The following is a 17,038-nucleotide window of genomic DNA, read 5'->3' as shown; positions in this document are numbered from 1 at the left end:
AGCGGAGAACGACAGGGTGTTGTCCAGGGTCACGCCAAGGCTCTTCGCACTCTGGGAGGAGGACACAACGGAGTTGTCAACCGTGATGGCGAGATCATGGAACGGGCAGTCCTTCCCCGGGAGGAAGAGCAGCTCCGTCTTGCCAAGGTTCAGCTTGAGGTGGTGATCCGTCATCCATACTGATATGTCTGCCAGACATGCAGAGATGCAATTCGCCACCTGGTTATCAGAAGGGGGAAAGGAGAAGATTAGTTGTGTATCGTCAGCGTAGCAATGATAGGAGAGGCCATGTGAGGATATGACAGAGCCAAGTGACTTGGTGTATAGCGAGAATAGGAGAGGGCCTAGAACTGAGCCCTGGGGGACACCAGTGGTGAGAGCACGTGGTGCGGAGACAGCTTCTCGCCACGCCACTTGGTAGGTGCGACCGGTCAGGTAGGACGCAATCCAAGAGTGAGCCGCGCCGGAGATGCCCAGCTCGGAGAGGGTGGAGAGGAGGATCTGATGGTTCACAGTATCAAAGGCAGCAGACAGGTCTAGAAGGACAAGAGCAGAGGAGAGAGAGTTAGCTTTAGCAGTGCGGAGAGCCTCCGTGACACAGAGAAGAGCAGTCTCAGTTGAATGACCAGTCCTGAAACCTGACTGGTTTGGATCAAGAAGGTCATTCTGAGAGAGATAGCAAGAGAGTTGGCTAAAGACGGCACGCTCAATAGTTTTGGAAAGAAAAGAAAGAAGGGATACTGGTCTGTAGTTGTTGACATCAGAGGGATCGAGTGTTGGTTTTTTGAGAAGGGGTGCAACTCTCGCTCTCTTGAAGACGGAAGGGACATAGCCAGCGGTCAAGGATGAGTTGATCAGCGAGGTGAGGTAGGGGAGAAGGTCACCGGAGATGGTCTGGAGAAGAGAGGAGGGGATAGGGTCAAGCGGGCAGGTTGTTGGGCAGCCTGCAGTCACAAGTCGCAAGATTTTATCTGGAGAGAGAGGGGAGAAAGAAGTCAAAGCATAGGGTAGGGCAGTGTGAGCAGGACCAGCAGTGTCATTTGACTTAACAAACGAGGATCGGATGTCGTCAACCTTCTTTTCAAAATGGTTGACGAAGTCATCCACAGAGAGGGAGGAGGGGAGGGGGGGGGGGGGGATTCAGCAGGGAGGAGAATGTGGCAAAGAGCTTCCTAGGGTTAGAGGCGGATGCTTGGAATTTAGAGTGGTAGAAAGTGGCCTTAGCAGCAGAAACAGATGAAGAAAATGTAGAGAGGAGGGAGTGAAAAGATGCCAGGTCTGCAGGGAGTCTAGTTTTCTTCCATTTCCGCTCAGCTGCCCGGAGCTCTGTTCTGTGAGCTCGCAATGAGTCATCAAGCCACGGAGCTGGAGGGGAGGACCGATCCGGCCGGGAGGATAGGGGACATAGAGAGTCAAAGGATGCAGAAAGGGAGGAGAGGAGGGTTGAGGAGGCAGAATCAGGAGATTGGAGGGAGAAGGATTGAGCAGAGGGAAGAGATGATAGGATGGAAGAGGAGAGAGTAGCGGGAGAGAGAGAGCGAAGGTTGCGACGGCGCATTACCATCTGTGTAGGGGCAGAGTGAGTAGTGTTGGAGGAGAGGGAGAGAGAAAAGGATACAAAGTAGTGGTCGGAGACTTGGAGGGGAGTTGCAGTGAGATTAGTAGAAGAACAGCATCTAGTAAAGATGAGGTCAAGCGTATTGCCTGCCTTGTGAGTAGGGGGGGACGGTGAGAGGGTGAGGTCAAAAGAGGAGAGGAGTGGAAAGAAGGAGGCAGAGAGAAATGAGTCAAATGTAGACGTAGGGAGGTTGAAATCCCCCAGAACTGTGAGGGGTGAGCCATCCTCAGGAAAGGAACTTATCAAGGCGTCAAGCTCATTGATGAACTCTCCAAGGGCGATAGATGACAAGGATATTAAGCTTAAATGGGCTAATGGGCTAGTAACATAATAATACTATTAGCAAACATTTTTATTTCCAATTCACAATCTGTAGAAACAATGAGAATAGAAAGGTTCAGAACTTTTGTAAGACATCACAGTACAGTTGAAATATATATGGCAAATAGAAATCCTATATGGATGGTGTTAAAAAATAGATGGGAGGTGTTGAATGGAATTGAAGGATGGGACTAATAACAACTAACAACAAACAATAACAAGATAACTAATAATGTAGGCACGCTGTGTCCATAATAAGTGTATGGGTTGTAGGTTGGGAGCTTTTGTGAAGGAGCACAGTTAGAAAGATATGGCATATAGAAGCAAACCGGATGGACATCATGAAAATGATCGGAGAGGTTGTGAGTAGAAGAAGTTCAGGAGAAAGAACAAACAAAATGTAATTACGGTAAAATTGACTGTGTCCATAAAATGTAGATAGTGGGTATGGGCTGGAAGTAGAGGCCTAGGCGTTGTTGTTCACTAGTTTACTCCAAGTGGGGAAAGGGTGGCGGGGTTGGAAAGTAATAAAGGGGAATATATATATATTTTTTTAAGGATATGTATGTGTATGTATGTATGTATGTATGTATGTATGTATGTGTGAATGTGTATGTATGTGTATGTGTATGTACAGTCGTATGAAAAAGTTTGGGCACCCCTGACAATTTCCATGATTTCCATTAATAAATAATTGGGTGTTTGGATCAGCAATTTCATTTTGATCTATCAAATAACTGATGGACACAGTAATATTTCAGTAGTGAAATTAGGTTTATTGGATTAACAGAAAATGTGCAATATGCATCAAAACAATATTAGACAGGTGCATAATTTTGGGCACCCCAACAGAAAAATCACATCAATATTTCGTAGAGCCTCCTTTTGCTAAAATAACAGCCTCTAGACGCTTCCTATAGCCTCTAATGAGTGTCTGGATTCTGGATGAAGGTATTTTGGACCATTCCTCCTTACAAAACATCTCCACTTCAGTTAGTTTGATGGTTGCCGAGCATGGACAGCCCACTTCAAATCATCCCACAGATTCTCAATGATATTCAGGTCTGGGGACTGGGATGGCCATTCCAGAACATTGTACTTGTTCCTCTGCAAAAATGCCCGGGTAGATTTTGAGCAGTGTTTTGGGTCGTTGTCTTGTTGAAATATCCAGCCCTGGCGTAACTTCAACTTTGTGACTGATTCTTCAACATTATTCCCAATAATCTGCTGATATTGAGTGGAATCCATGCGACCCTCAACTTTAACAAGATTCCCAGTACCGGCACTGGCCACACAGCCCCACAGCATGATGGAACCCCCACCAAATTTTACTGTGGGTAGCAAGTGTTTTTCTTGGAACGCTGTGTTCTTTTGCCGCCATGCATAATGCCCCTTGTTATGACCAAATAACTCAATCTTTGTTTCATCAGTCTACAGCACCTTATTCCAAAATGAAGCTGGCTTGTCCAAATGTGCGTTTGCATACCTCAAGCGACTCTGTTTGTGGTGTGTGTGCAGAAAAGGCTTCTTCCGCATCACTCTCCTGTACAGCTTCTCCTTGTGCAAAGTGCGCTGAATTGTTGAACGATGCACAGTGACACCATCTGCAGCAAGATGATGTTGTAGGTCTTTGGAGGTGGTCTGTGGGCTGTTTTTGACCGTTCTCACCATCCTTCGCCTTTGCCTCTCCGATATTTTACTTTGCCTGCCACTTCTGGCCTTAACAAGAACTGTGCCTGTGGTCTTCCATTTCCTCACTATGTTCCTCACAGTGGACACTGACAACTTACATCTCTGCGATAGCTTTTTGTAGCCTTCCCCTAAACCATAATGTTGAACAATCTTTGTTTTCAGGTCATTTGAGAGTTGTTTTGAGGCTCCCATGTTGCCACTCTTCAGAGGAGAGTCAAAGAGAACAACAACTTGCAATTGGCCACCTTAAATACCTTTTCTCATGATTGGATGCACTTGTCTATGAAGTTCAAGGCTTAATGAGCTCACCAAACCAATTGTGTGTTCCAATTAATCAGTGCTAAGTAGTTACAGGTATTCAAATCAACAGAATGACAAGGGTGCCCAAATTTTTGCATAGCCTGTTTTTCACATCTGATTTAATTTCATACAACTTAATATTACTACACTAAAAATCTTTGTCTGGACAATACCCCAGTACTCAGCTTTTATTAGAAAAGGAATGGCATGCCACTGTGATCATTTTCTGTGACGACAGAGTAAATTATTATGCAGCCTCAGAGGGGTGCCCAAACTTTTTCATACGACTGTATGTATGTATACATGTATATGTCTCCCGAGTGGTGCAGTGCTGCATCGCAGTGCTAGCTGTGCCACTAGAGATCCTGGTTCGAATCCAGGCTCTGTCGTAGCCGGCCGTGACCGGGAGACCCATGGGGCGGCGCACAATTGGCCCAGCGTCGTCCAGGGTAGGGGAGGGAATGGCCGGCAGGGATGTAGCTCAGTTGGTAGAGCATGGCGTTTGCAACGCCAGGGTTGTGGGTTTGATACCCACGGGGGGCCAGTATAAAAAATAAATAATGTATGCACTCACTAACTGTAAGTCGCTCTGGATAAGAGCGTCTGCTAAATGACGTAAATGTAAAATGTAAATGTGTATATATATATATATATATATATATATAGCACTTTTAAAGAACAACCAGGCATCCTCTACTGACGGAATGAGGTCAATATCCATCCAGGATACCCGGGCCAGGTCAATTAGAAAGGCCTGCTCGCTGAAGTGTTTTAGGGAGCGTTTGACAGTGATGAGGGGTGGTCGTTTGACCATGGACCCATTACGTACGCAGGCAATGAGGCAGTGATCTCTGAGATCCTGGTTGAAGACAGCGGAGGTATATTTAGAGGGTAAATTAGTCAGGATGATATCTATGAGGGTGCCCATGTTTACGGATTTAGGGTTGTACCTGGTAGGTTCCTTGATAATTTGTGTGAGATTGAGGGCATCTAGTTTAGATTGTAGGATGGCCGGGGTGTTAAGCATATCCCAGTTTAGGTCACCAAGCAGTACGAACTCTGAGGATAGATGGGGGGCAATCAATTCACATATGGTGTCCAGGGCACAGCTGGGGGCTGAGGGGGGTCTGTAGTAAGCGGCAACAGTGAGAGACTTATTTCTGGAAAGGTGGATTTTTAGAAGTAGAAGCTCAAACTGTTTGGGCACAGACCTGGATAGTATGATAGAGCTCTGCAGGCTATCTCTACAGTAGATTGCAACTCCGCCCCCTTTGGCAGTTCTATCTAGATGGAAAATGTTGTTGGTGGCCTTCCTATGCCAGGATTCAGACACTGCTAGAACATCAGTGTTCTAACGCAGTGAATAACTCAAAATCTCTTTTTCTGAGCAATTGTATTACTATAAAATAATATAATTTTCACAAAATATTGAGCATGCAATATAGGTTATTATTTATTTCATACAGTCTTTTTTGCTCATCTTTATCAAGGGTGCCTATAATTATGACTGACTGACTGTATGTCATCTTCAAATGGGGAAACTAGATATATAAAGTGCTTTCTTGTTTTCATTTCATTTTCGACCAATGCCTCCACACATTTTGCACTCCACAATCTACAATCCATAACGAAGTCTCCTCTTCTGTATGAGTTTATCTCTGACAATGACTTTGACATGATATGCCTCACTGAAGAAACATGGCACAGAGAGGGTGACCTTTACCATCTTAATGAAGCAGCTCAACCTGAATTCAAATACATTGAAAAGGTGTGCAGCCTGACCACAAGGCTGTGACACTGTCTGTGACTGCTCCAACTCCTCTCCACTGCCCAAAGAAGACCATTAAATTCTGCCACCTGAGGAAACTTAACCCGTCCCTCTTTCAGGAACACATCAAGCCCTCCTTTGCGTCTGACTGCAGTAAGCTGGCCCTCGATGACATGGTCAATCTGTATAACAGCACTCTGAGTAAAACCCTGAACATCCTTGCCCCTGAAAAAACATGTGAAGTAACATTCCAACGCTCATCTCCTTGGTTCACTGATGAACTGCGCAGAATGAAGACTCATGGCTGTAAGCTTGAGAGACATTGGAGGAAGGATGGCCTCATACTGGCCTATAAAACCACCAGACAAGCTACTCTTGTGCCTTAAAAGCAGCATGATCAGCCTTCTACTCTGCCAGGATTGACAATAACAAAGTTAACCCCAGAACCCTGTTCTCTACCATCAACCACCTTTTCAACCCTGCAAACTCATGCTCTCCTGCAGCCTCATCTGAGCAGTGCAATCGCGTCTCAGATTTCTTCATGACAAAAATGGACACCATCAGGACAAACATCACGGCCTCTAAGACGGCCTGCACCTGAGCCTCCAACCCAGACTGCCCTTCCCTTCAGCAACTTTACAGAAGTCACATCTGCAGCTGTGCAGTCAATAATCTCTAAAATGAAGGCCATCACTTGTTACCTTGACCCTATCCCACATGCCTACTCAAAACCTGTTCATCTAGCATGCTTATGTTTGTCACCACCCTGATCAACAAGTCCCTGCTGTCCAGAGAGGTACCATCGATCTTCAAAACAGCTGCAGTCACCCCCTTACTGAAGAAACTCAACCTTGACCAGGACATCCTATCCAACTACAGGCCCATCTCCATCCTCCCCTTCCTATCAAATGTACTGGAGAAAGTGGTTGCAAATCAGCTTCAATCGCATCTGTCATCTAATCAGTTGTACAAGGTTTTCCAGTCTGGCTTCCGGCCTTTGCACAGCACCGAAACAGCTCTGGTTAACGTTACCAACGACCTACTGATGGCTGCTGATTTTGGATCTCCCAGCATCCTCCTCCTCCTCTTAGATCTCAGTGCTGCTTTTGACACTGTAGACCACATCATCCTCCTGTGGCGTCTCAGAGCACACTTCTGTCTCTGGAACAGCTCTGAACTGGTTCTCCTCCTATCTCTCCAAAAGGAAGTCCAGATCAGTGGAGTCTGCAGTCACATGCGGCGTCCTACAGGGGTCAGTGCTGGGGCCTATCCTGTTTTTTATTTACATGCTCCCCCTCGGCCAAATCCTCAGAGATTATAACATCAATTTCCACTACTATGCTGGTCTACATTAACACCAAACCGGACAACATCTCTGCCCTAGAAAAACTCAGCAGCTGCCCAGAGGACATCAGGGCATGGATGAAAGAGAACTTCCTCCAGTTGAACAGTAGCAAGACTGAGGCTATGCTTATTGGGACACCTCAGCAGGTCACCAGTGGCGGAAACATCTGCCCTACAATCAACGGCCAGGCCATCCATCTGTCCTCTGTCATCTCCAACCTAGGAGTCAAGTTTAACCCTTCTCTGTCCTTCGATGCCCACATAAAATAAATATGTAAAACATAATTTTCCATCTTAAAAACAGAGAAACTCATCCCCCGCCTTCATCTTCTCTCGGATCGACTATGGCAATGCGCTTCAAGTCTCCAAGACATGTCTCTGAACTATGGGGGAACGAGCCTTCTGCTCCCTTGACCCTAGCCTATGAAATGCTCTCTGAACTTTTAAAACAGGCCTTAAAACCCACTTCTACAGACTGCCTTTTTTATAGTCCATTTCCCAATCTAAAATGTATTTAGCACCTAGCCCACTATTGCTATTTTACCTGCCTTAATTCTAAATGTATGTTGTTTTTATTGTATATAATTTATATTTTTTTCCCTCAGTAGAGCTATAAAAATTACTTTGTAATGAAATGCGCTATACAAACTAAATGTATTATTTTATTTTCATTTTTATTAAACGGTAAATCAGATATGTCTGAAAATACCCCCAAATAAAAGGTGACATTCTGTACTGTCACCTCATATGAAACATTTGATATCAAATCCAAAATCCTGGAGTATAGAGTCAAATTAAAATGTTAGCTTCACTGTCCAAATACATACATAAAGCACATACAGTAACACAGGGATGTGTATCTGTACATATTAAGCTTTATAGTACCACAGTTCTATAATCACTCACTCCTATATGTGCTTACACATGCCTCCATTACACCCTCCTGTGGTAACACACACACACAGACACACACACACACACACCCACACACACACGTCTATGAAGAACGAACAAAGCACTCCTATGTGCTTATAACATACCTCCGCTGTGTATTCGAGCAGCGAGACAAATTGGTTGTGACAGTGTACGGTGTGAACGCCACAGGTTCCTGGCAACACACACACACACACACGGCCCTCGCCAAAACTCCCATCTGTCACCGGATCCGCCAGGACGAGCCGCATGAGCCCTTACCCAGAATCCTCCTCTCGGGGCGTCGAGGGTGGCTGCGCTATTTACAGGACTAACAGATGCACAGCTTGGAGAAGATGAAAGTTTCACCTAATCTGATTTAGGGTCAGATTTTCTCCCTAATAGTTTAGGTTAGGATAGGGAGTATAGAATCTGATCCTTGATCTGCGCTTAAGGTCAACTTCTATAATACTGATACAGGGTCAGATTTAATTTAATCTCCTTTATGATTGAGTTTAGGATTTGGGGTAGTGCAATCTGATCCTAGATCTGTGGATAAGGTCAACTTCTATAATACATGTTTGGCGACAGCAGAAAGGAGGAGCAGTTGTTTCAGCTAGTGACACTCACTTTGAAGAAAATCCTGTATTTACTGTATGACCAACTTTTTTTTATTAGCACGTACAATTATTTGCATGCAGACAACAAAAGCCAACACATAATACATGAACACTCAAGCAGAAACTGTACACACTACAGTATCATTTAAATAATGGAGCAGTGTACGTAGAAGTGCATTCCAAAATCGTAACATTCAGGATTTTCGGATACAAAGCGAGCTGTAAACTAACTCTCATACATACACACTTCTCCTCCACCTAACCCTGTCCTTACTTGATGTCTCCCCTGTGTCACCTTGCTCGCCTTTCCCCTGTCCCGCTCTCTTTTTCTCTTCCTCCCTCCCTCCCTCCTTCCCTCTCTACAAAGGAAACACCAGAAACCCAGAGAAGGTGGAGTATTTCCATCCCCCCATCAGGTTCCCTCTCTCCAGTTTGAGATAAGCCTTGTCTCCTCTCTCCATGGTAACCAACCCAGCGTTGGTGGCTGCTTCCCTGGTCACGTCCTGGTCCCCGGCAAATGCTGAAATCACTGGGTGCCCGTTCAATACCAGACTCACCTGAGAGAGAGGGACAGAGGCAAAGGGGGGGTGGGAGGTAGGGAGAGAGAGAGTAAAACGTTGTTCACATTTGCAGTTTGAAGTGACTCAAATCCTATTATTTTGCATTCAAATATTTTCCTGCAGTCTGAACAGCCAAAAAGCACATGGAATCGGATATTTAAAGCCACATTTCAAACCACCTTCGTAGGTGGTTTGAAGTCCAATACAAATCTGATTCCTGGCCAAGCGACAAATCTGATTTATTTGCCATATCTTCTTGCTTGCTAGCTACTCTGTTGACAGTTTGACAAGAACATGTGGTAGCTAACTAGCTTGTTAATTATTTACAAACAAATTAGTGAATGTGCTAGAAAGCTAAACAGCTACCTAGCCTGCTAGTTGACTACTGTGGCTTGCTAAAAATGACTATTTTTAAAAGTTGAATAATCTTATCCGTTGAGGCTTTAAAAGTGTTCTTACACTATGATTTTGAACATTTAAAGCAACTGGGAAACTTCCATGGCAGGCATTCTTGTCACCTTAGCTTGCTGCATAACTTCTGAGTTATAGGAAGCGCGAGCACCACCACCAATCAGCCTAAAACACTGCGCACACACACCTTGTTACTAGCGTAGCCATGTCAGTAAATTACTGGTGTCTGAACACACACAAATCCGATTTGATCACTTGTAACTTGCTGTTTGGACAGTCAGTATTCCAAAACAGATTTGAGCATTAAGGCCTGCAGTGTGAACAAGGCTTTATGTCCTGATCACCGGTAAAAGCAGAGATCCCAAATCACTCTGAGAGAGAGAGAGAGAGAGAGAGAGAGAGAGAGAGAGAGAGAGAGAAATGAGGTCGGTGCTGTTGAAGCAGTGGTGGAAAAAGTACCCAATTGTCATACTTGAGTACCTTAATAGAAAATGACTCAAGTAAAAGTGAAAGTCACCCAGTAAAATACTACTTGAGTAAAAGTCTAAATGTATTTTCTTTTAAATATACTTAAGTATCAAAAGTAAATGTAATTGCTCAAATATACTTAAGTATCAAAAGTAAAAGTATAATCATTTCAAATTTCTTATATTAAGCAAACAAGATGGAACCCTTTTCTTGTTTTAATTTTTTTTTTACAGATAGCCAGTGGCATGCTCCAACACTCAGACATAATTTACAAACAAAACAAGTGTTTAGTGAGTCCGCCAGATCAGAGGCAGTAGGGATGACCAGAGATGTTCTCTTGATAAGTGTGTGAATTAGACCATTTTCCTGTCCTGCTAAGCATTCAAAATGTACTTTTGGGTGTCAGGGAAAATGTATGGAGTAAAAAGTACATCATTTTCTTTAGGAATGTAGTAAAGTAAAAGTTGTCAAAAATATAAATAGGAAAGTAGAGATACCCCAAAAAACTACTTAAGTAGTACTTAAGTATTTTTACTTAAGTACTTTACACCAGTGCGTTTAAGATACTCACATTTTTCCTATACCCATCATGAGGTTGCTACAACCTAGCCTACGAATGAAAGTTTACAACGTACAGTGCCTTCAGAAAGTATTCATACCCCTGGACTTATTCCATATTTTGTTGTGTTACAGCCTGAATTTAAAATAGATTAAATAGATTTTATTTCTCACCCATCTACCCATAATGAAAGTGAAAACTTGTTTTAAGAAATGTTTGCAAATCTATAGAAAATTCAATACAGAAATATCTAACTTACATAAGTATTCACACACCTGAGTCAATACTCTGTAGAATCACCTTTGGCAGCGTTTACAGCTGTGAGTCTTTCTGGGTAAGTCTCTAAGAGATTTATACACCTGGATTGTACAACATTTTCCCATTCTTATTTTCTAAATTCTTCAAGCTCTGTCAAATTGGTTGTTGATCATTGCTAGACAACGATTTTCAGGTCTTGCCATAGTTTTTCAAATAGATTTAAGTCAAACTGTAACTCGGCCACTAAGGAACATTTAATGTCATCTTGGTAAGCAACTCCAGTGTAGATTTGGCCTTGTGTTTAAGATTATTGTCCTGCTGAAAGGTGAATTCATCTCCCAGTGTCTGGTGAAAAGCAGACTGAACCAGGTTTTCCTCTAGGATTTTGCCTGTGCTTAACCGTTTTTTTTTAAATCCTGAAAACTCCCCAGTCCTTAACGATGACAAGCATACCTATAACATGATGCAGCCACCACCATGCTTGAAAATATGGAGAGTGGTACTCAGTAATGTGTTGTATTGGATTGTCCCCAAACATAATATTTTGTATTCAGAAAGTTTTAGCCTATCACAGCCAATAAACTCTAACTGTTTTAAAGTCACCATTGGCCTCATGGTGAAATCCCTGAGCGGTTTCCTACCTCTCCAGCTGCTGAGTTAGGAAGGACGCCTGTATCTTTGTAGTGACTGGGTGTATTGTTACACCATCCAAAGTGTAATTAATAACTTCACCATGCTCAAAGGGATATTCAATATCTGCTTTTTTCATTTTTTACCTATCTACCAATAGGTGCCCTTCAGATTGATGTGTGGGGGTACAGTAGTCAGTAGTTATTCAAAAATCAACATTATTAAACATTAAACATTATTATTGCAAACAGAGTGAGTCCATGCAACTTATTATGTGACTTGTTAAGAAAATGTTTACTCCTGAACTTATTTAGGCTTGCCCTAACAAAGGGGTTGAATACTTCTTGACTCAAGACATTTCAACTTTTAAGTTTGAATTAATTTGTAAAAATTTGAAAAACCTAATTCCACTTTGACATTATGGGATATTCTGTGTAGGCAAGTGACACAAAATCTCAATTTAATACATTTCAAATTCAGGTTGTAACACAACAAAATGTGGAAAAAGTAAAGTGGTGTGAAGACTTTCTGAAGGCACTGTAGGTGTCGAGAGACAAATTGGAGCTAAGGATCCTTGGACTAAACACCTCCCTCTGCAACTGGATCCTGGACTTCCTGACCGGCCGCCCCCAGGTGGTAAGGGTAGGGAACAACACATCTGCCACACTGATCCTCAACACGGGGGCCCCTCAGGGGTGCGTGCTCAGTCCCCTCCTGGACTCCCTGTTCACCCATGACTGCATGGCCAGGCACGACTACAACACCATCATTAAGTTTGCCGACGACACAACAGTGGTAGGCCTGATCACCGACAACGATGAGACAGCCTATAGGGAGGAGGTCATAGACCTGGCCGTGTGGTGCCAGGATAACAACCTCTCCCTCAACGTGACCAAGACAAAGGAGATGATTGTGGACTACAGGGGAAAAAAAGAGGACTGAGCACGCCCCCATTCTCATCGACGGGGCTGTAGTGGAACAGGTTGAGAGCTTCAAGTTCCTTGGTGTCCACATCACCAACAAACTATCATGGTCCAAACACACCAAGACAGTCGTGAAGAGGGCACGACAAAGCCTATTTCCCCTCAGGAGACTGAAAAGATTCTACAGCTGCACCATCGAGAGCATCCTGACTGGTTGCATCAACGCCTGGTATGGCAACTGCTCTGCCTCCGACTGCAAGGCACTACAGAGGGTAGTGCGTACGGCCCAGTACATCACTGGGGCCAAGCTTCCTACCATCCAGGATCTCTATACCAGGCGGTGTCAGAGGAAGGCCCTCAAAATTGTCAAAGACTCCAGCCACCCTAGTCATAGACTGTTCTCTCTGCTACCGCACGGCAAGCGGTACCGGAGTGCCAAGTCTAGGTCCAAAAGACTTCTCAACAGCTTCTACCCACAAGCCATAAGACTCCTGAACAGCTAATCATGGCTACCCAAACTATTTGCACTGCCGCCCCCCACCCCCACCCCATCTTTTTACGCTGCTGCTACTCTGTTAATTATTTATGCATAGTCACTTTAACTCTACCCACATGTACATATTACCTCAACTACCTCAACTAGCCGGTGCCCCCGCACATTGACTCTGCATCGGTACCCCCCTGTATACAGTTGAAGTCGGAAGTTTACATACACTTAGGTTGGAGTCATTAAAACACGTTTTTCAACCACTCCACACATTTCTTGTTAATAAACTATAGTTTTGGCAAGTCGGTTAGGACATCTACTTTGTGCATGACACAAGTGATTTTCCCAACAATTGTTTACATTATTTCACTTATAATTCAGTGTATCACAATTCCAGTGGGTCAGAAGTTTACATACACTAAGTTGACTGTGCCTTTAAACAGCTTGGAAGATTCCAGAAAATGATGTCATGGCTTTAGAAACTTCTGATAGGCTAATTGACATCATTTGAGTCAATTGGAGGTGTACCTGTGGATGTATTTCAAGGCCTACCTTCAAACCCAGTGCCTCTTTGCTTGATATTATGGGAAAATCAAAATAAATCAGCCAAGACCTCCGAAAATAAATGGTAGACCTCCACAAGTCTAGTTCATCCTTGGGAGCAATGTCCAAACGCATGAAGGTACCACGTTCATCTGTACAAACAATAGTACACAAGTATAAACACCATGGGACCACGCAGCCGTCATACCGCTCAGGAAGGAGACGTGTTCTGTCTCCTAGAGATGAACGTACTTTGGTGCGAAAGTGCAAATCAATCCCAGAACAACAGCAAAGGACCTTGTGAAGATGCTGGAGGAAACAGGTACAAAAGTATCTATATCCACAGTTAAACGAGTCCTATATAGACATAACCTGAAAGGCCGCTCAGCAAGGAAGAAGCAACTGCTCCAAAAAAGATCGTACTTTTTGGAGAAATGTCCTCTGGTCTGATGAAACAAAAATAGAACTGTTTGGCCATAATGACCATCGTTATTTTTGAAGGAAAAAGGGGGTAACTTGCAAGCCGAAGAACACCATCCCAACCGTGAAGCACGGAGGTGGCAGCATCATGCTGTGGGGGTGCTTGCATGCAGGAGGTACTGGTGCACTTCACAAAATAGATGGCATCATGAGGAAGGACAATTATGTGGATATATTGAAGAAACATCTCAAGACATCAGTCAGGAAGTTAAAGCTTGGTCGCAAATGGGTCTTCCAAATGGACAATGACCCCAAGCATACTTCCGAAGTTGTGGCAAAATGGCTTAAGGACAACAAAGTCAAGGTATTGGAGTGGCCATCACAAAGCTCTGACCTCAATCCTATAGAACATTTGTGGGCAGAACTGAAAAAGCGTGTGCGAGCAAGGAGGCCTACAAACCTGACTCAGTTACACCAGCTCTGTCAGGAGGAATGGGCCAAAATTCACCCAACTTATTGTGGGAAGCTTGTGGAAGGCTACCCGAAATGTTTGACCCAAGTTAAACAATTTAAAGGCAATGCTACCAAATACTAATTGAGCGTATGTAAACTTCTGACCCACTGGGAATGTGATGAAAGAAATAAAAGCTGAAATAAATTGTTCTCTCTACTATTATTCTGACATTTCACATTCTTTAAATAAAGTGGTGATCCTAACTGACCTAAGACAGGGCATTTTTACTAGGATTAAATGTCAGGAATTGTGAAAAACTGAGTTTAAATGTATTTGGCTAAGGTGTATATAAACTTCCGACTTCAACTACTGTTCTTTTATTTTACTTATGCTCTTTTTTTCTCAACACTTTTTTTGTTGTTGTTTTATTTTACTTTTTTATTAAAAAATAAATGCATTGTTGGTTAAGGGTTGTAAGTAAGCATTTCACTGTAACATCTACACCTGTTGTATTCGGCGCATGTGGCCAACAAAATTTGATTTGATTTGAGTAATCAAGGAGACAGACAGTGACACGTTCAATACAGCCTTGCACACTGCATCTAGCTGGTAGGTTTAACCCCGTTTTGTTTCATTTGCTTCCGTTTTGGATACGTTTTTTAAAAACAGAATTGGCAGAATGAATGCACCCCTGATCACCCGCACACACAGTTCACTTTCATAACACCCACATACAAACAGCATCGTCACTTTGCTCATTGTATAATTATTTCTCGCATCTATGCGCTCTCCTCCTCTCACCTTTTCCCTTCGCTTGTGGATTTCAGTGCACAACACAACAGCTGTTTGTGACCAGGCGAAAAATCCTTTCCAAGCCAAACTTTCATAGCATAACCGCTAACCGCTACACACAGCCTACATCGTTGTCAATGTCATCATATTAGCTAACATAGTCAATATAGCTACTAGAACTAACGTGCAGGTAAACCTGATAAATCAGTGGCAATAAATTAATAAAACCGAAATCTTACCTTGACTTGGAAGAGTTCCAGTGTTGGACATCCTTAGCCAGCTACCTAACATCAATAGCATTCCTCTCTCTTTGAGCCGAGCGTTTGAGTAGGCTAAATTAGCTAGCTGCATTAGCTAGCTAAGTAAGTGAAAGTGAAAAAAAGACAACAAAATCTCTCTCTCTCTCTCTCTCTCTCTCTCTCTCTCTCTCTGCTGCTTCTCCTTAATTTTTGAAGAAAATAATTTGTTCAAAACTGTTAAACTATTGTCTTTCTCTCTCTTTGAGTCAACTACTCACCACGTTTTATGCACTGCATCGCTAACTAGCTGTAGCTTATGCTTTCAGTACTAGATTCATTCTCTGATCCTTTGATTCGGTGGACAACGTCAGTTCATGCAGCAAGAGTTCTGATAGGTTTGAGGACGTCCTCCGGAAGACGTCATAATTACTCTGTACGTCTATGAAAGGGGGTGAGAACCATGAGCCTCCTAGGTTTTGTATTGAAGTCAATGTACCCAGAGGAGGACGGAAAATAGCTGTCCTCCGGCTATACCATGGTGCTTCCCAGAGAGTGCTGTTGAGGCTACTGTAGACCTTCATTATAAAACAGTGTGTTTTAATCAGTTAATTTGTGACGTGAATATATTTAGTATAGTTTTATCTAACTTTTTTATGTTATGCTATGGTCCTCCCCTTCCTCCTCTGATGAGCCTCCACTGGAAGGGAGAGAGAGATAATATACATACATTTGCTGTAATCCCCTACCTGTATTGTCTGTCGGTTGTATACTTTGACCACATGGAAGCAGAAACTGAAGACTCCTTTTCTGGGAGCCACGAAGATGCTGCGTGCTGGGTCAAAATGGCTGCCCACATTCACCAGGATCTGAGAGAGAGATGGAGAGAGAGAGTTGGGGGGAGAGAGAGGGAGAGAAATATATAGAGGTGGGGGACAGAGAGGGAGAAAGAGAGGGGAGAGATGGAGAGGGAGAGATAAAAAGTTGATAAAAGTTGACAAAAGTTGACTTCTTTATCATGTAAAGGTTGACCACAGTTATTCAGTCATGCTGGATGGTCATGGTATGGTCTCACTAACCTGGTCAAAGTAGATGGTCATGGTACGGTTGCTCATCTCAGAGGGTTCGTGGTTAGTGTTCCTGACGGCAGAGAACGCCACTCGACCGGTCCCCGACCGCACCGACATCCCCAACGCGTTACCCGACGGTTCCGACGAGGGAGTGGAGTCACAAACCACCAGACACTTCCCCTCCAACACGATTGGCTCAGTGTCATTCTGAGCTCTGGCCCCCAGGGGACCCCATTGGAGGAGAATAATTAGTCCAAGGAGAAGGGCGGGGTTAGGTGTCATTTTGGGGCGGGGCAAAGATGAACAAGGAAGAGGAAGGCGAGGCATATTGTCTCAAATGGTTGTGAGGTCTTGGGTGTTTTTTGGATGTTGGTTTTTCAGTTTTGACACAGTTGGAAATGTCAGTTTCCCACACAGTTTCAGTAGAAAGAAACAATCCTTTGTGAATACATGACAAATTTCAGTAAACCAATGTCTGTCTTTTCAGTCTTGTCTCAACCACACAGGAATCAGCTAGATCACAGTTTAAATCCTTCCGGAATCTTTAGTTGGTTCTGAAAAGGTTGAATCCCAGAGGGTCAATTGATCCAAACTCACTGAATCTGAATGGTGAATGGTGTACGCCCGATCACTTGGGCCACGACCCAAACCT

The 17,038-nt window shown here is 43.5% G+C and overlaps 1 protein-coding gene across 1 annotated transcript; it reads right to left on the bottom strand.

Annotated features, from left to right (window-relative positions):
- Positions 1-8,934: 8,934 nt before the first annotated feature.
- LOC311132933 (cerebellin-1-like) lies at positions 8,935-16,713 on the bottom strand (the record flags this gene model as incomplete). The annotated part of the gene is made up of 3 exons (XM_084166323.1): positions 8,935-9,132; positions 16,066-16,185; positions 16,396-16,713. 3 exons carry the CDS (start codon positions 16,711-16,713, stop codon positions 8,935-8,937), a joined length of 636 nt encoding a protein of 211 aa, XP_084022449.1.
- Between the last annotated feature and the right edge of the window lie 325 nt (positions 16,714-17,038).

Source organism: Coregonus lavaretus (assembly GCF_964263955.1).
Source record: "Coregonus lavaretus genome assembly, chromosome: 7".
Lineage (NCBI taxonomy): Eukaryota > Metazoa > Chordata > Actinopteri > Salmoniformes > Salmonidae > Coregonus > Coregonus lavaretus.
This window is presented reverse-complemented; position numbering and strand designations above follow the sequence as displayed.